The 25,878-nt window shown below is 42.9% G+C and overlaps 1 protein-coding gene across 4 annotated transcripts in view; it reads right to left on the bottom strand.

The window, feature by feature from the left end:
* The window catches only part of ST8SIA4 (ST8 alpha-N-acetyl-neuraminide alpha-2,8-sialyltransferase 4), a 235,117-nt gene that overhangs the window by 65,481 nt on the left and 143,758 nt on the right, over positions 1-25,878 (bottom strand). For all 4 annotated transcript variants that reach the window (XM_033929191.1, XM_033929188.1, XM_033929189.1 and 1 more), the window contains one exon: positions 18,521-18,778. In XM_033929191.1, coding sequence (XP_033785082.1) covers positions 18,521-18,778 — 258 coding nt within the window. The remainder of the gene's footprint in view (positions 1-18,520; positions 18,779-25,878) is intronic.

Below are 25,878 nucleotides of genomic sequence, written 5' to 3'. Positions count from 1 at the left end.
CACCAGAGACCCGTTCGAGATTTCTCTCTGCCACTGGAGTCCTTGCTTCTGATGTAACTTCCAGTTTTGCAAAACTGGAAGTTACATTGAAGCAAGGACTCCGGTGGCAGAGGGAAATCCCGAATGGGTCTCTGGTGCAGATCGGCTGTAGCAAGGCTCTCCCCTTCCAGGCAGCAAGGCTCTCTCCTCTCCTCCCTGGCCAGGCAAAAGCAGTGGTAGCAAGGGGGCCAACAAATCGGTAAGTCCGATTTTCTTAAATAGCAAACTGATTCGAATCGATTCACCCAAAGTGAATCTATTCGAATCGCGAATCGGGCAGCACTAGTTCAGAGCATGCAGTACACTTTCACATGGGCATGTGATCTTGGGGAAAATAGTGACATAACTGTTTGATATAACTCCAATACTCCCTTAGAAAGGAACCTGAGATGCATATGCAGAACTATGCTGTGGTAAAATTGTGTGTAAAGTGGCTCATCTACTAGGGCCTGCTCACTTATTCTGCAGGCTGAAGTGTTCACCATCAAAAACAGTACTTATCAAGCACTTCAGCTGACAGGTGTCAAGTGGCTTGAAGAGAGCTTTCATCAACTAAATGTAACCAGTGAGTTACAAAATAAATATATGTTACAGGTGTCCCAGAGCAGGAGAGACCAGACAGAGGGTTTTTAAAAATATTTTTTTAAAGTTAAAAAGTTCTTTAAATATTATCTAGCAAAGATAATGCTGTAAATGTGCAGACATTTCCATAGAATGTTAATGCATGATGCTGATTGGCTGAAACAAGCCAGGAAGCTGGCTGAGTAGTGGCAGTCAGGAAAAAACAAAAAAACAACTGAAGATCTTGAAGAGAGAGGAGGGTTTGTGAGTCAGTGCTCTGTGAGCGAAAGAAATTCAGTTAGAGAAAGAGTAGAATTTAAGTGAAAATAAAGTTGTATGAGAGAGAGCGAGGCTTAGGTTCTTTACACAGGGAAATATTTTATTTTATATAGTCAGCCATACAGTATTAGGTTCCTGTGATTAGGCAGGCATATTTCATAGCTTCACACACTGTTAGGGAGGTAGTTTCTCTCCTTTTTATTTAAGTAAGGTTTAGGAAGAATACAGAAGAGGACTGAAAATGAAAGAGGTCTGAAGAACAGAAGAAAAAGATACGCACATCAAGGAGGAAAAGTCCACACACATACCGAGACTGAACCGAGTCATTTTTAAACAGTACCATACACCTGCTTAAGTTTTGTTTTTGTTTTTTTTAATCTGAGTTAACCTGGAAAACAAGAGAAGTAAAATAGTTATTTGGGACTATTCACTATAGTTAACTTAAGAATAATTTTGGAAAGTTTAGAGAGAGATACTTACCTGTGCACATTGAATGTTGCTTAATAGTAGAGTTAAGGGGTAACTGGATCCAGTTTAGTAGAAGTAATAGGGAATACTATTTTAAGAATAGAATTTGAAATTATTTTGTAAATAAGTTTTTTTAACTCCATTAAACTGATTTTAAGAGTTTTAGATATTTATTTGGACAGTGTAATTACAACTATTCTTACATTTTAAAGAGTGTTATTTACCGGTAGTTTTATTTTCCTTGAAAAATATTGTAAGATCAGAACTGATTCTTTAATCAACTTAAAAAAAAACAAACAAACTCCTGGCCTGATTCTTCTTGACACTCACCCCATAATCAAGATTTGACAAGTGCATTTCTCTGTACACATCTCACCTCTGGTTCATGCAATCAGTTTGAGGTAACTTGACCACTGACAACTACAATTTTAGGTGAAGAAAAGCTGAGGTGTATGGTCTGCAGAGGGGTGGGGGTGGGGGAGGATTACATATGTGAGAGCAACATTGAGATCCCATGACACTGTGGAGGCTTGACAGAAGATCTGAGTAACAGCTAGCTCCTCATGAAGCGAAGAATAAAGGCTGATCAGAGATGGACTTGCCCTCTACATGGTGATAAGTTACAATTGCACTGAAATGGACCCTTACAAAGTTGGTCTTTAGACCAGACTCAGAGAGGTATAGAAGGTATTAAACAGCTTATATGTAGGACAGAAGAAATATCTATGGCTCAGCCCTAACTCCAAATGGCACACTTCCTCTATGTGAAACCATATGACATTCTATTGGAATTCCTCCTGGAAGCAAGCTGAGTTCTGGAGACACCCTCAGATAGGTGTAAGGAATCAACCTCTAGTCTTTCAACAGAGGCTGAACAGAAAGGGTGGAATCTCCTAATGCATGATCTGTACATTTCTAAGGATTCTGGGCATGTGGATACTGTCATATCTTCCTTTGATAGGGCATCAAGGATGTCCAACAACTCATCCATGTGCTCACTCTCAGTTTCCAAATTAAATGGGATGGACAGCCATTTCCTAATAAATCAGATAAGGAGAGCTCCCTCAAGATTTGATTTTCTTGTTTCACGTGGAGGAAGAATCCTCTCTGAATGTCCAATTCTGTTCCAATTCTGTCTACTGATATGTTGGTCTGGCCATAGATGGGAGCACTGAGAGACTGGTGATCTCCAGTGCCCTGAGGAAGCTTCTTCCCTCAAGGGATTTGACAGTAGCACAATGTCAATGTGCACTGACTCTGACGCCCTGTGAGGCATCACTGTTCATACACATGCAAAAAATAGGATATTGGCCTCCAGAATGGGCTGAAGCTCAGTTTTTCACAATCTGTAATTTCTTATTGACATCTGTGAACAGAATTTGGAAGAAGAAGGATTATGGTTGGGCCCCAGACACTGGAGGCACCAATTATGAGCATCTGTAAGGGACATGGCCCTGCTACACCTGGTGCACTTCTTAAAATCACTGGGAGTCTCAAGAAATATGTGAGAAAAAATAGCTGAGGCAACATCAAATGGCTTGATTTTGGAAAAAAAATTACTCTGGCCAGGATGCTCGAGGCCTAGTGAGCCATGGAATAAAAAGAAAACAAGATGCCGAACATCTGACTAGGAAACTAAAAAGGAGTCAGGCGGCACTGGCCCTACATGAACATTTACACACAAAAAAAAGTTAAGAGATATTAAGGTAGTAAAGACCACCCATAAAAAAACATGACATGAACTGAGGGGAGCTCCACAGGAAAACACAGATTGGCTTGGTCCTGCATGATGGTGGCAAGCAGATGTACACATGTGCAATTACCATGCAGAGCTCTGTTGGAATGCATCAGCTATCAGTGTGTATCTTTCATCATGCTTGCCCTCAGAGAATGGATGGTATAGTCACAGTTCTGCTCTTCTTTCTCAACAGTAACAGCATCAATAGCCAACAGTTCAAATATCTATATTCTCATAGATAAACAAGATACTGGTATTTATATCACTACAATCTTGGAGTTTAGACCTATTTTCTTAGCTCTAATAGACACTACCCCCTCTTCTACAAAACTGCACTAGCGATTTTAGCGTGGGGAGCCACGCTGAATGGTCTGCGCTGCTCCCAATGCTCAAAGAGTTCTTATGAGAATCGGGAGCAGCGCGGGTCATTCAGTGTGGCTCCCGGTGCAAAAAACGTGAAGTGGCCCTAGGTTGATTTACTCTCACAACTAAGTTTATTCATGCCGCTGTATTGGGCCATGGTACGCCATCACCTAGAATACTGCGTCCAGCACTGGTCGCCGCACATGAAGAAGGACACAGTACTTCTCAAAAGGGTCCAGAGAAGAGCGACTAAAATGGTTAAGGGGCTGGAGGAGTTGCCGTACAGTGAGAGATTAGAGAAACTGGGCCTCTTCTCCCTTGAAAAGAGGAGACTGAGAGGGGACATGATCGAAACATTTAAGATAATGAAGGGAATAGACTTAGTAGATAAAGACAGGTTGTTTACCCTCTCCAAGTTAGAGAGAACGAGAGGACACTCTTTAAAGTTACATACAAACGTAAGGAAGTTCTTCTTCACCCAGAGTAGTAGAAAACTGGAACACTCTTCCGGAGGCTGTTATAGGGGAAAACACCCTCCAGGGATTCAAGACAAAGTTAGACAAGTTCCTGCTGAACCAGAACATACGCAGGTAAGGCTAGTCTCAGTTAGGGCACTGGTCTTTGACCTAAGGGCTACCGCGTGAGCAGACTGCTGGGCACGAAAGACCACTGGTCTGACCCAGCAGCGGCAATTCTTATATTCTTAAGTCTGAAAAGCTTTGGGATGGCCCATCTATTTAAAGTGGTAAAATTTATACCATTCTTCATTCTGACACATTTTGTCATCTCCACTGCAAAATACACAAGGGTCATTATTCCTTTTAAAAAGGGCAAAATCACTTTGCTGGCCAAGTTTCCAAGCTTATTGTAAATTTGATTTAATGCCTATCAGATACTAAGTGTTTTTTGCAACAGTAACTTCTGGAAGAGGGCAGGAAAAATGCATGGAGCATGTCAATGGTCATGATCTCAGCACAAATCATGGCTAACAAGGTAAAACAGAAGCCTGAATCCCCACTTGGTTTAATGTAAACATATGTACTAACATATCCGTTTCATAAGAAAACCTCATATTTCCTCAAAGACAGACACACAGATGTTTAGAGAGTTACAAAATATGCTGAGCTGCAGGAAAACAAGAAGTTAAAATCAGTGAACAGACAAATTGATAGTGGAGAACTGGTGGATATTATATACTTGGACTTTCAGAAAGCATTCGACAAATTTCCATATGTAAGACTGCTCAGGAAATTACATGACCACGGAATAGAGGGAGATATACTAAGATGGATAGGCAAATGGCTAGAGAACAGAAAACAGAGAGTGGGCATAAATGGGAAGTTCTCAGAATGGGAAAAAGTGACTAGCGGTGTACCCCAGGGCTCGGTACTTGGACCCATCTTATTTAATATTTTCATAAATGACCTGGAAGAAGGAACATCCAGTGAAATCATCAAGTTTGCAGACGACACAAAGCTATGCCGGGCAATCAGATCGCAGAAGGACAGCGATGAATTCCAGAGCGACTTGAATCAATTGGAGAAGTGGGCAGATAAATGGCAGATGAATTTTAATGTGGAAAAATGCAAAGTGATGCATTTAGGCAGAAAAAATAAAGATCACAAGTATAGTATGTCAGGTGTAACTCTGGGAAAGACCGAACAGGAAAAGGACCTGGGTGTACTGATAGATAGGACCCTGAAACCGTTGGCGCAATGTGTGGCGGCGGCAAAGAAAGCAAATAGAATGCTAGGCATGATAAAGAAGGGAATTACGAGTAGATCGGAGAAAGTTATAATATCGCTCTACAGAGCCATGGTCAGACCGCACCTGGAATACTGCGTCCAACATTGGTCTCCATACCTAAAGAAGATATAAAACTGCTAGAGAGGGTACAGAGATGAGCAACGAAGCTAGTGAAAGGTATGGAGAACCTGGACTACGAGGAATGACTTAGGAGACTGAGGTTATTTTCCCTTAAGAAGAGAAGACTGCGAGGGGATCTGATCGAGACTTTCAAAATACTGAAAGGATTCGACAAAATGGAGCAGGGAAAGCAGTTATTTACAATGTCCAATGTGACACGGACAAGAGGACATAGACTGAAGCTGATGGGGGACAGGTCCAGGACGAATATCAGGAAGTTCTGTTTCATGCAGCGAGTGGTGGACACCTGGAATGCTCTCCCAGAGGAAGTAATTGCAGAATCCACCGTTCTAGGATTTAAGGGTAAACTAGATGCACATCTCCTTAAGAGTGGCATAGAGTGATATGGGTAAGGGTAAATTAGATGCACATCTCCCTTGAGAAGCATACAGTAATATGGGGACTAAAACTATGCCAGGGTATACCTGGTGGGGCCTCCGCATGTGCAGATCACCGGACTTGATGGACCCAGGGTCTGATCTGGAGATGGCAATTCTTATGTTCTTATGTATTCACTATACCTTTTCATTAATTGATTTACAGTTCATTGTACATAGAGATACAACACTGGCATTTCATATGGTAAAAGATGCCTAGCACTACTCAAAATAATTAAATCCACCAATCTGATAACACTGCTATATAGATTCAGGTAGGAGCCCTAGCTCACTCCAAAGAAAAATGTCTCAGCATACACTAACTTAGCAGCAGAAATATAGAAATATGTTGGCAGATAAAGGCCAAATGGCCCATCCAGACTGCTCATTCGCAGCATCCACTTCTAAGAGATCTCACATTCCTGTCTCATGCTTTCTTGAATTCAGACACAATCTGTCTCTACCACCTCTATTGGGAGACTATTCCACACATTTAATACCCTTTCTGTAAAAAATAATTTCCTTAGATTACTCCTGAGTCTATCACCTCTTAACTTCATCCTATGCCCTCTCATTCCAGAGTTTCCTTTCAAATGAGAGAGACTCACCTCATGTGTACTTATGCTACATAGGTATTTACTTTCCGTATTTTTTGCTCCATAAGACGCACCTTTCCCCCCAAAAAAGTAGGTGGCAATAAGGGTGCGTCTTATGGAGCAAATACACACCGCCTCCCCAGTACCTTTTTTAATTGCGCTTTATCAGCAGGAGCTTTCTGTGCTCTTGCCCTACCCACCGTAAACCGCTGCCTCCTGATGTCTTCCTTCAGCTGCAGAGCAATGCAGATGGCCCCTACCACATCCAAATAGTCTTGTTCTGGGCATTTCGGACTTGGATGAAATTTTTGTCAAAAATGTGGTATAAAGTTAGACATCCTGGCGGTCTGGCACCCCAATGCCTGCCTGCAAACCAGCCACTAGGCCTGCCTGCCTACCTACCTGCCTGTCACTAGGCCTGCCTGCCTGCCCTGTCTTGGCCTACCACTAGACTACCAGAGGGGGGACAGGGCAGATGGTGGGACAGGGTACACCATTTGGTTCAGAATTTTTTTTCTTGGCTTTTCCTCCTCTAAATCTAGGGTGCGTTTTATGGTCAGATGCATCTTATGGAGCAAAAAATATGGTATTTATTTTTAAAAGTTTATAAATTTTTTTTGAACCATATAAAACAAAATACAAAAAAAGACAATGTTGCACCTTAAAACAGCAAAAACTCATAAAAGTACAACCAACATAACACCATGGGTTCCACTTACGATGTACTGTCACTTTTTCGTATATGGCTAAACAATGCCTCCTAGAAAGAGTCTACAAACCTAACAAAATAATTCCTAAAGCATCCCCCCTTCCACTACCCAAAACCCCTCCAGTCCATATTCCCCCCCTAAAGTATAACAATCTTAAAATAGCAGTGTAAGTAGTGAAAGTGCCAGTGATAGATGAAAATCCTAAAGTATCACAGCTTGAAATTTCTCATTCCAAGAAAGGAAGCCCAAATTTTCCAGAATTGAGGTAGCCTATTTCTATGAGAGCAGTTAATTTAAAAATCAAAGCTATATGGCTAAATTTCTCAAGGACACCATCCAAAATGGGAAGCTCTCACTTTTTCCAGGCAGCCACCACTATGAGGCAGCTAGCCATCACTACTTGAGCAATCCATTTGCAATAGCGGATCAGTAATTCCAGAGGGCCAACATTTAGCAATTTGTCTACTGAGAAGCCCAATACCTCAGAGACAAAATCTATAACCTGTTCCCAAAACGTTATAACTTTGGGGCAAGACCACTATATGTGGTGAAAGGAACCCTGGGACTCATAGACTTTCCAACATTGTTCGAATCCCGTTCTAAAAAATAGCTTTTAAGCGCACGGGGGTATAATACCACTGGTACAGCTTCTTATAGCCGTTCTCAATGATATTGCTGGCGACCGAGACCCATAAGAGAAATCACAGTTGCCTCTACCACACCTTAGTCTCGTATGTTGTGGTATGCGAGGTAGGCCTGCTAGGATTGGCCCTAGTATAAGGCCCATGCCTAGAGCAGTTAGTTCCCATTCTGCTCAAGCTAAAGAACAGTTTTCCTTTTTGCCTGCTAGTCCTACTAAAGCCAGCAGAGGGAGCTTAGGGGTTGAGCTTCAGACTTCCCCTCCCCCTCACCTTCCCAAGTCTTGTGACCAGAAATGCTTTGCACCTGGGAAGGTTGGGCGGGGCTGCAAGTTCCTTAATCTCAGGTCTGAGCAGTTGGAAAGGCAGAGGGAGAATTGGAGAGGTGGAGAACAGTCACAAGGAAAGTACTGGCAGCCTAGCTCAGGACTAAGAGCTCTGCAGGACCAACAAACCCCAGAATGCATGGAGATTGTTGAAGCTGGGACTGAGATGACTCCTGACCTCTCTGAAGTTTCACAAGCTATGGAGTTGGGATCAGAACCAAGCACAGAGGTTCAATCAGAAAGTCAACCCATGGAAGTGTGTTTCTCCAAGTCAAGTAAGGAAACTGCCTAAAGGGGATTTGCAAGACTAATGTTTTGTGTGAACTGTTTTGTTTCTTTTTTTTTTTGAAGCTGTGCTTTAATCCACCCTGTTGAGGTTTAAGCAGGGAAGCACTGGAATTTGAGACTGAAAAACTGACATTTGATAATCTTTTGGGTTATACTTTATCCAGCCAGTGTGGTGGGGGATTTAGCCCACGTTTTGAGGTGGGATAGAGGGCTCTATTTTGTAGCAATTTTACAACACGTGGAGCACACCACCTGGTCAGCAGTGTTCCCGCTAAGCTGCGCTGGCGCACAAAATATTACATCGCAGCGCACAAGTTTCTCGTCACAGCGCACACACGCGTCGCAAAGGTAAGGGGAGGCTGGGGGAGGAATCGGACGTCGGGGTGGGGGTGCGAGGGTTCACGGAAGTTTCGCCCCCCACATTTCGCCCCCAGCAATTCGCCCCTCACATTTCGCCCCCCACATTTCGCCCCCAGGTATGTTTCGCCCCCGCTTCCGCCTTTTTGTGTGCAATCTCTTTACCTAAATCTGCACAGATACTAGGATCATTAAACATATACCGTGTTCCTTGACCTTTTTTTTTTATTAATTCTATTTTTCAAACCTCTTTGCAAAGGACTAGCTGCTTGCGAGCATAATTAACCTCAAGTGATTTCATCCAGTACATTCTCCACTGTACTCGCTGTACCATCCTTCCATCTCTGCTCCACTCTCGTCCATTGTCCACCTGTCTATCACCTCTCTCCTTATCTTGTTTTTTTACAGTTCACTTCATTTCACACCGTTCTCCTTCTCCTTCTCTTTCTCTTATACTCTTTACACACAGCTCCGGGTCAGACTCACGTCCTGTTTGCATTCACACTTCAAAGTGAATAAGGAGCGAGTGAGCACTTGTAATAATTCACAGTGCAATAGAGGTTTGGGGCCATGAATTGTAGTGGGTGTTCTATAGTGATCTGGGGTCATTGAATTCAAAACTGACCTAAATTTTTCGGTATAACCTTCTGATTTTTGGCAAAAGAACATTATAATGCAAAAAAATAACATTTTCGCTATATTTTCTAATGCTTGGAGTACATGTTATAACAATCTCTGAAAAATTAAAACAGTTTGCCTCAAATTAGATTTCCCCTCCCTCCCAGTCCCCCCTGATAATCTTGGTAGTGTTAGTGACAGCTGTTTTAAAATAAATTTGAGTTTTTCTGGTAAAAAAAAAAAAAAATAAAAAAAATAAAGAATTTTGTACTTTCAAGAAGTAATGCGTTGTTTTGTGTTCTTAAAAATATTATTTAACGTTATTTAATTTAGCGTGTAGGCCTAAAATTCCTTTGAATACCTCGTCCTCATGTATCAGCAACTTTGACAACATATTTATTTGGCTCATAACTTGCTGGCGCCCGATATTTTTAGCTCACAGTGAAAAAAGTTTGCTCACAACACCCGCCCGCTTAGAGGGAACACTGCGGTCAGCATAATTTACATTGCTGAAGGAGTGCAGTGCTGTGTCACTGACCATAATCCAAGTGTACTATCAAAGGGAAGAGACTGTTTTCTTTTTGTTAGTTTTTTTTTTCTTTTTGAAAGAACTTTGAAGCTGAGGCTCATAATACTGAAATTGAGTTTTTCTTTTGTGTTTGAAAAGACTGGATTGCTTGGTGAAAAGTCCTGACAAATTATTTATGTTTTGGTTTCACTGTTTGGCAACTTAAATAAATCCAGTCCTGGTTTTCATGAACAACTTACCTGACTTGTGGGCAAAATCCTTATTCTAAAGTGGTTTGCTTTTTCCCTTCCTTGTGGAGCCTTCCGCGGCTCACAAGGGCATAATCCTTGTTCCCGTAGTCCTGGACACATTGCCCGGAGCCTGCGGGTTACAATGTCTTGCCAGTGGCATTTTCCCAAGCAATCCGATACTGCCTGGGCATTGGGATGGAGAGCAGTATAGCATTGCAAAATCGGGTAATAGCACCCCTTGCCCACCCTTTGAAGGGCAGCCCGCTCTAATAGAGATGGGGACTGTTGCAAATCTGGGAGTGCTCTCCTTTTCAAAAAATCCACCAATTGTCAATAATGAAAGATCTCACCCCACCAGTCCATACTCCTCCTCCAAATAGGAGGAGGAGACCAACTCTCCCTCAGAGAAAAGCTGTCCTAAAGATAGTAATCCCTTTCATGGCCAGCTTTGAAACTTAATGTCCAAGTCCCCAGGAGCAAAATAAGGAGCATATGGTATGGCCATCCCATAAAAAAATAATTGCCCACCCAGTAACCATGTATAAAGTTTAACCCAGAGATTGAGAACGTGATGCAGGATAGGGTTTTCTGTAGTTACTAAGGCCCGGATTCTGTATAGGACGTCGATCCCGGGCGTCATATACAGAATCGGGCCTACACCCACCCAAAGTTAACCCGATTCTGTAACCGGCGTCCATGTTGCAGACGCCGGTTACAGAATCGGGTTTAACGTGGCCAACATCCCTCCTCGGACCCACCTATAGCGGGAGGGGCCTTAGGCCTGGACCATTCAGGTCTGCCTGCCTCATTTGGACAGAGGCGGGCCTGCTGGCCGGATGTGCAAGGAGCTGTCCGGTCCAACTTGCTGGTAAGGTCAAGGGGGGCTCCGGGTGGTGATGTTTGCTGAGGGGGTCCGGCAGGAGGGGTTGGGCACCCTCCTGCCGGCGATCTTAGGGGGGAGCTGTTGAGGGGTCAGCAGGAGGGGTTGGGTACTCTCCCGCCGCGATCATTGGGAGGGTCGTTGGGGGGTTGGCAGGAGGGGTTGGGCACCCTCCTGCCGTGATCGCTGGGGGGAGGGGAGACTTTTGCAGCCTTAGCCACGGCCACTATACTAATCATGGCAAGGAGATCCTTGCCGCGATTAGGTACAGCGGCCGCGTCTACTTACCATGTAGGCCAGCATTTTGCTAGCCTACATTGTAAGCGTCTCCCATTCTGCTAGGGAAATGTGTCGGGCCGCCTAGGTTCGCTTAAGACTACCGCCTAGCCTTAGGCGAGCTTAGGGGGCTTGCGGGCCTTTCTAGGCTCCCTGGAAGTGCCTTCAATATTGGCGGCTTGCCTGGGGAGCATTTTATTTTTAGAAAAAGTGCCTCCCGATTGGCTGATTAGACAGCTGTAGGACGCCTACACCTGCCTACAATTGGTAGCACTTTGCAGAATCAGGACCTAAGTCTCTTATAATGGAACAGGGCAGCCAAGGAATAATGCACAGAGGAGCCCTGCCCAAGATAGCTTGTTCCATGTGCACCCAGCCCTTTGGAATCCCCCATTTCCAGACCGCTAGACAGCATAGTTAGGCCACCTGATAATAAGAAAGAAAATGTGGCCCCCCCATTCTACCCTATTTCTTCCACTGATACAGCATTTTACGCTGGACCTAGGGGACTTATTATTCCAAATATATTGAAAGAACTTCCTTTCCAAATGCTTTAAATAGGAAGCAGACAAAGGGATTGGCAGAGTTGAGAATAAGTAAAGCAACTTGGGAAGTACTATCATTTTACTAGCATAGACCTGACCCAACCAGGAGATAGTTAAATGTTTCCAACACATCAATTCTTCATCTATTGCCGTATAGTGAAAGATTAGAGAAACTGGGCCTTTTCTCCCTCTAACAGAGGAGATTGAGAGGGGACACGATCGAAACATTCAAGGTATTGAAGGGAATAGACTTAGTAGATAAGGACAGGTTGTTCACCTTTTCCAAGGTAGGGAGAACGAGAAGACACTCTCTAAAATTGAAAGGGGATAGATTCCATACGAATGTAAGAAAGTTCTTTTTCACTCAGAGAGTGGTAGAAAACTGGAACACTCTTCCGGAGTCTGTTGTAAGGGAAAAGACCCTCCAGGGATTCAAGACAAAGTTAGACAAGTTCCTGCTGAACCAGAACGTATGCAGGTAGGGTTAGTCTCAGTTAGGGCGCTGGTCTTTAACCAAGGGCCGCCGCGTGAGTGGACTGCTGGACACGATGGACCACTGGTCTGACCCAACAGCGGCAATTCTTATGTTCTTATTTGCTTTATGATAATGGGATAGTTTGCTGTATAGAGGCCAGAAAGGTTCCTAGTGAAGTTAACTCCCAAATAACGTAATGAATTAGAAACCCACAAGTAAGAAAAGGAAGCTCGTATATTCCCCCTCTCTACATCCATAAGGGAGAGCTCCAAAATCTCTGATTTAGTGACATTGACTTTAAATCCTGACTCAGTGCCATAAAGGTCCAGGAGCCTAGCTACTGCCGGTAGGGATTTGCACGGGGCAAAAAAAGTAAACAGGAGATCATCTGCAAACAATAAAACATTTTTGTTCCACTGTGCCATAGGTCAGACCCCAAATAGCCAGAGTCTGACACACCAATTTGGCCAAAGGCTCCATCGCCAATGCAAACAGAACCGGGAATAGAACATAACCTTGCCTCATCCCACAACCCATCTGAAAACTTTCTGAGTAGGAGTTATTCACCTTCAAACAGGCCAAAGATGCCCTATAAAAAGAGTATGGCGCCATATCAAAAAAGTATTAGTTAGACTCAATTTTTCCAACACTTGGAATAGATAAGGCCAATAGACCTATCAAAAGCCTTTTCGGCATTTATACCTAAAATTAGAGCAGAGTCCTCTCCCTGGCGAGCTTGCCAAATCAAATGGCATACCCTGCGAATGTTATCAAAGGTCTATTGACCCTGCACAAATCCCGATTGGCCATTCTTAACTAATTGGGGCATATAACGCTGAAATCGATTGGCTAGAATTTTGGTAAACACCTTGTAGTCAATCCTCAGCAATGAAATAGGCTAATAGAAGCTACACTGCTTTGGGTCTGGGAAGCGGTTTTACGTATGCTTTTGATGCGGAGAACTGGAGAGCCTGAAGAAACAAGTCAGACTCCTGAAGGGCAGAATACTGGAACTGGAGGCACTTCAAGAAGTGGAGGTGGAAGACAGAGATGCAGAGAACTTCAAGTGGAGGGGGAAGACAGAGATGCAGAGAACATCAAGACAGAGGACACCATCTAGGAAGAAGTCCGAAAGCTGGACAATTTCATAGAGGAGGCATACAGGGAGGCCATGGAAAATCACCAGCAACAGTGGAACTGCCGAGATACATCTACAGAGAGTGTGGACCACCTTACAGACAACCACCAGGAAGAAATGGGTTACACTGCAGTGAGATCTGGAAACAGCAGAGGGAACCCACAAGAAGACAAGTCCGGTGCAAGCCAACACCAGGATGTTTCGATCATGTCTCCCCTCTCCCTACGTTCCTCGAGAGTGTAGAGCTGCAATTTGTTCAGTCTCTCTTTGTACGAGAGACCCTGTGCCCCGGAAATTGAGTACCTTTGTTTTCGTGTTTGATGTAGGGAAGCCTTTCCTAAGGTTGAACCATACTATGTTGTGGTCGCTGGAGGCTAGCGTATCTCCTACTGAGACCTCTGAGACGCTTTCCCCGTTGGTGAGTACCAGGTCGAGGATCGCCTGGGCCCTAGTGGGCTCCGTTACCATTTGTTTGAGACATGCTCCCTTTATGGAGGTTAAGAGCCTCCTGCTACCGCTGGTTGTCGCTGAAAATGAGTTCCAGTCTGCATCAAGCATATTGAAGTCCCCTAGCAGTACAGCTTCTCCTCGTAGAGTGATATTCTCTATGTCTTCAATTAATTCTGCGTCCATGTCTTCCAGTTGTCTTGGGGGTCTGTATACCACACCTAGATACAGGCACTTTTCTCTGCCTCTTGCCAGGTTTACCCAGAGAGACTCCCCGGTATACTTGACATTTGTGATCCTGGTGGTTTTGATGTCCTCTTTAAGGTATAGAGCAACCCCCCCTCCTAACCTGCCCTCTCTGTCCTGACGAAGTAGATTGTAGCCCGGTATAGCCATATCCCACCCATGTGAGTCCGTGAACCAAGTTTCAGATATTGCCACCACATCTAGGTAGGCATTCCTTATTTCAGCCTCCAATTCTAGAATTTTGTTACCTAAACTGTGTGCATTGACATACATGGCCCTCCATATCTTGTGTTTGCTAAGTCCCTGTGAGGCGTATCCTACCCGAGTCGGTGTGACTCCTAAAGAACTGTTTGCAATGTGGGTACTTACCTTGGACATGGAAGCGGAGTTTCGACTCACCTCATCAGGATAATTCCTTTCTGCACTAATATGTGAATGGGTACCCTCCCCCGACTTACCTAGTTTAAAGCCCTGTGAAGCAGGCGGGCTAGTCGGTGTCCAAAGACGTTCTTACCCCTACTGGTCAGATGGAGTCCGTCTGGTCCCTGAAGTCCTTGTAGCGCTTCCCCATGGTTTAGGAATCCGAAGTTCATATCCCGGCACCATCCCTGTAGCCACTCGTTCGTCCTCAGGATACGTTCATCTCTGGCTCTTCCCTTGCCTCTAACTGGGAGGATCGATGAGAAAACCACCTGCGCTCTTGTCCGCTTCAGCCTCTCACCCAGTGCTCCAAAGTCTCTGGTGATGGTCTCCGGCATGTTCCTGGCAGTGTCGTATGATTCATATGAATTACTTTCATCCATGCTGGAAAACAAACAAACCATATTGAGCCCCCGGATCACAGTGGTAAGATATGCTTCCATAAGAACATAAGAACATAAGAAATGCCTCTGCTGGGTCAGACCCGAGGTCCATCGTGCCCAGCAGTCCGCTCACGCGGCGGCCCAACAGGTCCAGGACCTGTGCAGTAATCTTCTATCTATACCCCTCTATCCCCATTTCCAGTAGGAATTTGTCCAATCCTTTCTTGAACCCCAGTACCGTACTCTGCCCTATAACATCCTCTGCTGTACCATGGTTTCAGTCAGGATTGCAACAATCAAAATTTTGATAGGAGGGGCAAATTGGATCTTGCTGGGGTATTATGAGTTCATGTGGTAAAATTCTTGCACCCACTTTCAATCGAGTATGAGTCTCTAGAATTTTGGAGGGATCAATGGAAGGATTCCTGTTCATATGTTTGATTTCCAGAGGTTGCTTGAAAACAATATTTAGAACCTGCAGCAGTATTTTCTGCAAATAAGTAACAAATGACTATACCAGGATGAGAATTTTGCTCCTCCCACTTCTCATTACTAAGTCTCCATGTTCCTTTGAGGATATCCATTTTGTGCACTTTCTCAAGTGTGGCGACTGCATCGATTTCCAGTGATTACACCTGGTACTCAATCTTATCTGTGTCTTGATTTTGCCAACTAAGTTTTCTTTTTTGGACATGAATTGCTTCATACTATAATTTTCTAAAGCATTTGTTTCATGCTGTGCAGGTCTGGTCTTCTCTGCTCCTTTCTTTTATCCATTTAGTTTTGTGCAGAGTTTTGTCTTCTTTTTGCTTTCCTCTGTCCTTTTGGTACCAATGATATAGCAAATGCAGTATTTGTCTGCATTCTTGCTTAATGACTTCCCTTCGGCTGCATTTGAGAACAGTGATGAGATTAGATGTTACACTGGTTCTGCTCTGTAGTAGGTCCCATGGGAGCACTGCATTTCTAGAATCATACATAATCGGGCTCAAAATTTTTTATACTTTAAGAAATATTTTGACACCTATACATTTTTCAATTAGGATTGTTTTTCCAAAAACTGGTCTTGGTGCAGCTTTTGTTTCTAAAACAGTTTTCTGGCTTTATAACATCTTTTGTTTGAGGGTTGATTTTGGATACATATTTTCTTTTTAAATTTGGTTCATTTTGAAGGCCATAGTTTTTAGCTTATTTGAGGTCTGTTATTATTTTATGTCTATATTTTAAATCAGTGTATAGCAAACTGTGTGACTCCACACACTGGTGAGGAGGAGTTGTCTATGCCGGCTGACTGCCTACAGAATGTGCCTCTCACAGCGAGAGGCACCTCCTTTAGGAAGTCAGCCGGTGCAGATGACTCTCCTCCTGGCCGGCATATCTCCTCCTTTCCCCGCACCTCCCGGATCTCTCCACCGAAGCAGGTCCTCTCAAATTCAAATCTGTAACCATCCTCTTTAAAATTGTTAGGAGTCACCTTTGAAAGCAAATTCACCTACCACCTTCACATCAGTACTGTGGTCCAGCGCTGCTTTCACCGTCTAAGAATGATTAAATCTCTCTCCAAATTGCTTGAACCCTCCTCTCTCTACCCTGATCCACTCTCTCATGATCTCCTGTATAGACTACTGCAAAACCCTCTACAAAGGCATAACAAAAAAAAAATAAGAAATAAGGCGCCTCCAGATAGTGCAGAATACTGCAATAAAAATCATATTTAATGCAAAAAAAAAAAATGATCACGTCACCCCCCTCTTGCACAAAAGCATACTGGATACCAGTAGAATATAGAATGAGCTATAAAATCCTTTTACTAAGGGCTCCTTTTACGAAGCCGTGTTAGCGGTTTAACGCACATAATAGCATGCGCTAAACTGCCGGCCACTAACGCTAACGCTAACGCTAGCATTGAGCTGGCATTAGTTCTAGCCGCATAGTGTGGGTTTAGCACACGCTAAAAAGCTGTGTGCGCTAAAACTGCTAACGCAGCTTCGTAAAAGGAGCCCTAACATTCAAAACCTGACAAAGTAACCAGCCCAAATTCATCGACATAACCCCACCAAAATTCTTTGTTCTATGACTCAGAACCTTCTTTCAATTCCATCCTTAAAGCACATAAACACAATGACATCAAACATTTTTACAGTGACCGCACTCTCCCTCTGGAATTCTATACCCAACTATCTACGCGAAGAATCATCTCTAAGTCAATTCAAAACAAAGCTAAAAACATTTTTATTTCTTGATACGCTTGAATCATAACTGCCCTTGTAAGGGCTATACTACGCTGTTTTCTTTACAGTTACCCCTTCCTATTGTTCTTCCCCTACTTGTTCTCTTTTTCTCAGAATATTGTAGTTCTTACCTTTTTACCTTTTGTTTGTCCACGGTTTAAAAGTCTTTGGATGTACTAACTATCCCTAATGATGTCATGTAATGTTAAGTTGATGTATGTTTTTATTATTATTGTACACCGCTTAGAACAAGGGTCCCCAAAGTCCCTCCTTGAGGGCCGTAATCCATTCGGGTTTTCAGGATTTCCCCAATGAATATGCATTGAAAGCAGTGCATGCACATAGATCTCATGCATATTCATTGGGGAAATCCTGAAAACCCGACTGGATTCGGCCCTCAAGGAGGGAGTTTGGGGATCCCTGGCTTAGAACTTTGATTAGATGGTATAAGAAATTTTAAATAAACTTGAAACTTGAAGAGAAATGTTTCATTTTTAAGATTATTTGGTATTGTTCAAGTTAGCATGCATTTTTAAGTTGTATACTGTAATCTGCCTTAAACCCCATTGTAGATGTATAGACAGAATTTTTTCATAAGCAAAATCTGGAAAAAAAACCCTGAAATATATTCAGTATCTATGTAGTTTGTTTTTGTTTTGTTTTCAGCAGAGGAGAATCATGGGAAAAGCTAAAGTATTTTAAGAACAAATTTCTTGAAGTATTAGTGACAAGTTGAAAGCTCGGTTCAATTAAGGAGTCATATCACTGGGCTTATAGTACAGTAAAATGGTTTTTTTTAAACTAAAGTTTAGTACATGCTAATATGCAACATTTATGGCCATATTCTACGTATAAACGGTGCCCTAATTGCAGCCGCCTAGCGACACCTATGTTCGGGATCTGCACCTAATTTTGATTTTTCAATTAGCTTAATCGGCATGGTAATTGAACATGCCAGTTTTCAGTCAATCAAAAAACAAAACAAAACATTAATTAAACAATTTAATAGTTTGGCACAAAACTCTAAGGCCCTCTTTTACTAAGGTGCGATAACCGATTAGCGCACGCTAAACGCTAATGCGTGCATGTTAGTCTATGGACGCGTTAGTGTTTAGCATGCACTAAATCAATTAGCGCTTGCTAATCGGTTAGCGCACCTTAGTAAAAGAGGGGTTTAGGACACCTAAGTGGAAGTGACCTTCCACACCTAAGGACGCATATGTTAAAAAGTAGGTGTGATTATGGGTGGTTAATTTTAAAAACACAAATAAATAGGTTCTTAACATTTATATTTTGTGGCACAGTTGAATATATCATTCAACCAGGAATTCCAAATATGTCATAAAAGTGATATGAAAGGCCAAAAAATTCCTGACAAGTGTGTCCACAAACTGTAGTAGATAGCAAGTTATTTTTAGCAACAGATGAAAGCTTACCTTATTACAAAGTCATGACTGTCAATCTCCCTTCCACACTGACTGTCGAGGAGTATTCCAGAATTTCCTACAACTGCGCATGTTTTAAACCGCCGACCCTTCATTGGCGATATCTCAGGTAGGAGACTATGCAAATTGTTTGAAATATTCAGTGTGCGACGTTTATCCAGCACATAGTGAATTACATCTCCAGGCTTGAAACTGCTCCTCACCACCGAGACATCTCTCTCTGCATCCAAAAATCGGAGAATATCCTTTCTATTTTGGAAAACAAAATAATCATGTAAACACTAAACAGAGACTTGCACTTTTCAAGATTTCTAAACAGTACGAAGCAGATTAGGTCAATTTGTATCTAAATTTGACACATAGGTGGGAAATTCTGTATAGGACGCCAATCTCAGCAGCCACCTAAGAAGTGGCTGAGAATCACATACTGGCATCCTATACAGAATTGCGTCTGCCTGAATGGACATACGCTTAACCCCACCGAACCACCCCAATTCTGCAACCAGCGCCCATGTCACAGGCACCAGTTAGAGAATTTCATCCGATCCCTTGCCATCAGCTGATCGAAGCTGCGGCAGGGAACTTCCTCCCCCCACGAAGTTGGCCAACAGGAGGTATGCCCACTCCCTCTCGCCAGAGCCCCAGAACCCCCTCCTATGGGAGGGGCCTTAGGCATCTGGGCCAATCAGAGCCTTAGGCCTCTCTACAGTGCATCCCAGAATGCATCGGGAAGGGGAAGGCCTGCCACATTGGAATGGCGGGTCTGCTGGCTGGAGGGTGTTTGAATACCTCTGACTGGACTTTCATTTTAAAAGGCATAGGGGTGGGATGGCGGCAGGAGGGCTTGGGGTGAACTGACCCATCCAAAAAGCCGCACAGCATTTTTTTTCTATGAGAAAGATTTGCTAAGTAGGTTTGGTTTGATTAAAAGGTATTTTGATTACAAATATACTTTGAACACAATGAAGCATATTTTACCAAAGATTTTCTCCATGCATGCCCATTGTAATTTGAGCAAACAAGTCCCTGTCAATCTACTGTATAATTAAAATGAAACCCTGTATCAGTGTGAGAAACAAGGAAAAGTTACATTTCACACCCGATAATTTTCTTTCCTTTAGTCACAGATGACTCCAGAGACAAAGTGGGTTGTGTCCATCTACCAGCAGACGGACATAGAGAGCACCAAGCTAAGTCTGTCATATATTGGATGATATGCCCACGGGTAAGCTTGTATTCCTTGTAACAAAGCAACAGGATCAACTGAACAGACCCATCAGCAAAAAACTCCTTCCTCACACTGCCACTCCACGCAGCTGACAACCAAACCCAACCAAGCAGAGACCACATAGCCAAACTCTATATAGGAAAGGAGAGATGGAAAGGAATAAAAGCTCACTGGCTCCCTTATTTCACACAAAATAACCTATAAAAATCATACTTTTAACATTCAAAACACTCCGTAACAACCAGCCAGAATTCTTAAACAATTTTCTAATTCCCTACACCCCAGCTAGAACACTGAGATCACAATCACAAAATCTTTTAATGGTTCCATCTCTCCATATTATTAGCACTACATGAACAACAAACTTCTGTGACACAAGTTTCAAGTTTCTTTATGTTTGATATACTGTTTATCAAAACAAGTGTCACAGCCCCATCTCTTTGGAACTCATTACCCCTGAAGCTATGGGATGAACCCATAAATTGTTTCAAAGGAAAACTAAAAACGTTTCTTTTTAAAGATGCATTCAACCTCTAATGCACTTACCTTATGAAACATTATCTTTATTTCTGCTTTGGTTATCAGATGGGATCCCCCTTCCTTTTGTATTTCCCCTATATGGATCTCTTTCCTATTTTATAATGTACTTCTTTACCTTAATCCTATCATTCCAGTAGGTCCAGTAGAAGACTGATAGGCAGTATATCAAATTTTCATTAAACTTGAAACTTAAATAGAAAGAAATATAAAGGGCAGGATCCTGGATTCATCTGCTGTGACAAAAGGAAATAAATTTTCAGGTATGAAACACATTTTTTTTCCTTCTTTGTCATCAGCAGCAGATGAATCCAGAGACAAGCGAGATGTAGCAAAGCAGTCCTCAGTAGGGCAGGACAGAGAACAATACGAGAAAGAAGGAATACCAAGGCAGGTGTGGCTCGCCTTCCAACCAAGACTCGAAGGACTGGCTAAAGTAGAGCTGCTATTTCCAAAAACACTCCACAATATTGCCCCACCAAAGAAATTCTATCCCAGAAAGAACCAACTGTCTCACCAGGAGCAAGGCCAGAAGCTATGCACTAAGCCTCCAAAGAGCAAAACCTGATTCATTCAATGCACAGCCCTAAACTATAAATACATATCTACTGTAGTTCACTGTTGAGGAAACTGAACCTAGGATGCCAGAGTACCCAGTCAGAAAGAGTGTGCCACCCCTGAGGCTCACAGGGAGGGCAGAGTCAAAACCCCTGCAGATATCAGGGTGAAGGTGCACATGCCTCACTAGAGAAGAACCTGCTTCATAGATACTCACTCGACAGCCAAGGACTGTGTCTTACTCAGCAGCATGCAAGAAACATATCTATCCATCATACAAGGGGTAATGCTCGAGCCTGGAGATGGAACTGTGCACAGCACAAACAAAGCTGTGCTCGACAGCTAGCTGTGCTCCAGTATCCATCGATGAATCAGTATGTGACATCCCGAGGCAAAGTTGCACCAAACAGGCTCAGATCCAGCACCGGGAAATCTTTTCTCCAGCACAGTGAAAGGAAGGGAAGCCAGTCGTCCCCCTCACTGCACTGAGAACAGCCTGCTCCTTTTTACTTCGGTGGGAAGCCCCGCCCACTTCCTCTTCATGCAGCCATTTTGTCTTCCTGCCCTTTAAAGGGTCAGATCCATCACCAGGCCATCTTTTCTCCAGCATAGTGAGGTGAAGCTTCCCAGCTGACTCCACACTAGCTGTCATTTCACCTTACTTCAGTGTTGGAGCTTGCTCCACCCTGTCTCCACGTGCAGCATCAAGCTCTTTTTAAAAGCTCAGCCCCAAACTTCCCAACTGGCTCCACATTAGCTGACATTTCATCTTACTTCGGCATGGGAGCTTGCTCTGCCCTATCTCTTGCGTTGCAGCTTCAAGCTTTTTTAAAAGCTCGGCGCCATACTTTCCAGCTGACCCCACACTAGCTGACATCTTATCTTACTCCGGTGTGGGAGCTTGCTCCGCCCTGTCTCTTATGTGCAGTGCCAAGCTTTTTTTTAGCTCAGTCAGTTCTCTCCACCCATTAGCTGTTAGACTGGACTTTGTGATTTCTGTTCATTTTCACCATGAAGTTACCTCTCTGGCTTCTCTCTCTCTTACTCTCTCTATGTTTTAATCCCACTCATTGTGCAAATTCTCTCTCCCCCAAGGTACTTGTCTTCAACAGTAACAGTGTGATCTGCCCTGGCCTTAGAATTCCCGTATTGGTGCGTACTAGAAATTATTCTTCTAAAAAACCTTTCCAGGATGTCAATTTTGCCTCTCTAAAGCCTGTACCAATTACTAACTTACCTAGTCTAACTTCTGACTCTCTTTATTTATTTATTCATTCAATTTTCTATACCGTTCTCCTAGGGGAGCTCAGAATGGTTTACATGCATTTATTCAGGTACTCAAGCAGTTTTCCCTCTCTGTCCCGGCGGACTCACTATCTATCTAACATAACTGGGGCAATGGGGGAATTAAGTGACTTGCCCAGGGTCACAAGGAGCAGCGTGGGTTTGAACCCACAACCTCAGGGTGCTGAGGCTGCAGCTTTAACCACAGTGCCACACTCTTACTCCTGTCCCGATAATATATTGCAATGCCAGATCAATATGCAACAAGGTTCAAATATTAAATGGGGATCTTGATCCTGGTTTTTTGTGCATTACTGAATCGTGGATTGCTAAAGATGATTTATGATGAACTCTGTTCCCATGGCTATCAAGGTGTTTTCTCTTCCAGAAACTGCTGGAAAGGAGGTGGTTTCGATGTACAGCTTCTTGAAAAAGATAGCGATGCATTGCTAGAATATATGCTAGCTACTGTTAACAACGAGCTCTCCTGCCACCCATTAGGTATTCTGTTATTTTATCATCCCCCGATTCCTTGGAATAAATCTTCTGAACTAGTATTCGAGACCATAACAAGTGCTTTCCTAAAATTCCAGAGACTATTGATTATTGGTGGCATTAATCTTCATTTAGATGATAACGCTAATAAGGATGTTATCGAATTCAGCAGTTTTCTCACCTCTCTGGGTTTTCCTCCTCTTAAGTCTGCTCCAACTCATGTAAAATGGCATCTCTCAATATCATTAGCTTTCTTGATCTTGACGATCATAAAACTTTAATTGAGGATGTTGTAACCCATACTGTGGTCAGATCAGGACTCAACAGCACCCCTCAGTGGTTACAAGATATAATAGCACTTGCGAGTGACCCGGACTGGAGTCACCCTGCAGGCTTGGATTGACACCATAAAAAAAAACATCAAAACAAAACCACAATGTTCCAAGAAGGTGGTAAATCAAAATGCCTCAGGTTTATTCCTTCCAACATAAAAATCAGGAAAATCATGAACCAAACAAACAGGTAAGTAAACCATAAACCTTCAAGCAGTCCAAACTCAAAAGTGAGCAATAAACAGTTCCAAGAATAAAGCTCAACTGCTTTCCTTATTATTTCCTCTTCAGAATATCCTTCCCTGAGGTTAGGCTCACCTCAGAGCTCAATGCAACCTGCTCACAAACAGGTTGTACAGTTTAGTACAAACATAGAGTTCAAGTCACTGAATTTACTATACACAGTGTCCCTTTAGTGAAGCTTCTGGCAGGTTTACACTAAACTGCCAGGCAAAGGAGAGTGTCACAGGTTTGCTTTCATTTAGCTATCATATAGCCTACAAAATGCCCTCCCAGGTAACAGCAAACCTCTCCCAACAAGTGACACCTTCAGCTTCATAAAAGCAAAAGAAAAAAGGAAAAACAAAAGTCCCAAAAGGTCCAATTTCAGCACACAGTCTCTTTCACTCAAAGGGAGCTGAAAACAAACTCACTGCTTCTGCCAATTAGGACTTGTAGCTGATGGAAAGACCAACCTCCTTGGCTTCCTCACAAGGACTTACTTCCTCAGGCAGGTTGTCCAGTTCCATTGGAAGATCAGCATCAGAGAGAACTTCCTCCAGCATTTCTCCAGCCTCCTGTACCTCCATAGGTGAGACTGTATCATCCTTGCTTGGCCTGAGGAGACTCTCAGGGAGGAAAGGTCTGAACCTTCTCCCTAGCCTGCCTGTCTGCTTGCTTTCAGCTGCTGGTTTTTGTACTCCAGGGGCACGCCCTATTCTACCTGAGTCAGCAGACCTGCCTGGGGCTCTTTGGCTCCTCCTGTGGTGACCTAGATACTGCTCTTCCAGGAGATCCTTGGATATTTCAGGCTCCCCCTGATGGTTAACCTGAAAATCATCCCTAGCACAATCCTTGTCCATTCCCTTCCGGGTTTTCTTTTGTGTCTTAGGAGGAACTTTAACTGGAACCAGGTCAGGCACGATGTCTGTCTGGTTACAATGTTTGTTGGGAACAAGTTCCATGGTCTGATCACTTTCTGGGTGCCTCATGTCTTCCTATTTTTATGTCCCATCTTGGGGCTCAATCTTGTACTCCAAAACTTATTACCTTCTGGAAGAAAATCTCGAGTGAACAATTTTGGTCCCAATTTCTCAAACAGTTTACTTTCTCCCTCAGCCTCGATGCCTCAGAAGTCAACTGGCACAATTGAGTAAATCTTTCTGAGTCTACCTATTGTTCACTGGCTCCTCTATCGACTAAGAATGTTTCTTACTCTCATAAGGCTCCCTGGTACCTTCCTTATCACAGAGAACAGAAACAGAAATGCCGAGCACTGGAGCGTAAATGGAAAAAATCAAGATCTCCTGCTGACAGACAGTCATAGAGGGATAGTATCAGGTCTTATAATGCAACATTAAAAAAAGCTAGGAAAAATTTCTACGGTGATAAAATTATCAGATCCAACAATCAAAGTAACACCTTGTTTAACATCTAGCGCTCGTTAACTATCCTAAATGACTCATCAATACACCCTTCCTGTCCATTAGTGGATGACTTAGCAAAATTTTTTAATGAAAAGGTTGCTGTTATAAGAGAGACTCTTTTCCATCATTAGTTTCTTATAATTCTCTGGTGTTGGGTGATACTAATCCAATCGCAATTTCAGCATATAGAATCTGGACAGCCTTTGAGTTTGTATCTGAGGCCCAGGTTGCAAACCTGTGTCATAAATTAAGATCTTGCAAATGTGCTCTGGATCCATTCCCTTCATATCTATATTAGAAAATTCCTACTCAGGCCATTTCATCTCTTACCAAACTTATTAATTCTGCCTTATCATCAGGTCTTTTTTCTGCAGAGATGGGTCACATTGTTCTGTCCCCACTATTGAAGAAAGCTGACTTAGATCCATCCTCACTGTCTAGCTATCGACCTATAGTGAATATTCCTCTACTGACCAAGATGTTAGAGTCCATTATATCTGCTAAGCTTTCATCATATTTAGAGAGATTTTCCATTCTTATCTTGCCAACATGGATTCAGACCTAATCTCAGTACCGAATCTCTACTGATCTCACTAATCTCCAAGGTTCAGCAATTGCAAGCAAGCACTAAGTTTGTAATTTTGCGGCCTTCGATGTCGTTCACCATGATATTTTGATTTATCAACTTTCAGAGATAGGTATTGATTCCACAGTCTTAAACTGGTTTTCAAAATTCTTACGATCTTGCTCATATACTGTTAATATGAACGGCACCATGCCATCCTCTTGGAAGCCTTTATGCGGAGTCCCGCAGGGATCACCTTTATCACCTATTCTTTTCAACATCTATATGACTACTTTGAAACTTTTCCATTTATCCCCCTGCGAAACAATATTTACATATGCAGACAACATCTTTGTTCTCCTTGAGATTGACTCGAATCTCACTAACTTCGTTGGGAATATAATAGAATGTATAATGAAACTTTATTCTTGGGCCCTTACTGTACAAATGAAACTGAACGAGTGCAAAACAAAGTTACTTTGGCTTGGCCCAAAATTAGAGCAGCTACCTTTGACCATTCTGTTGCCTTCAGGATCCTCACTGCAGATTGAATTCTCAAGTAAAGTTTTGGGTGTCATTATAGATTGAGCACTTTCATTCACCGACCACCTTAATTCTGTGGTTAAAAAATGTTTTTTTAGTCTCCTTATGTTGAGGAAAGTGAGATCCTGTTTCCATCAACAACACTTTGCTGTCCTTGTTCA

Source organism: Geotrypetes seraphini, chromosome 1 (assembly GCF_902459505.1).
Source record: "Geotrypetes seraphini chromosome 1, aGeoSer1.1, whole genome shotgun sequence".
NCBI classification, from domain to species: Eukaryota; Metazoa; Chordata; class Amphibia; order Gymnophiona; family Dermophiidae; genus Geotrypetes; species Geotrypetes seraphini.
Note: the sequence above shows the minus strand (reverse complement) of the source record. Positions and strands in the feature narration are given on the sequence as shown.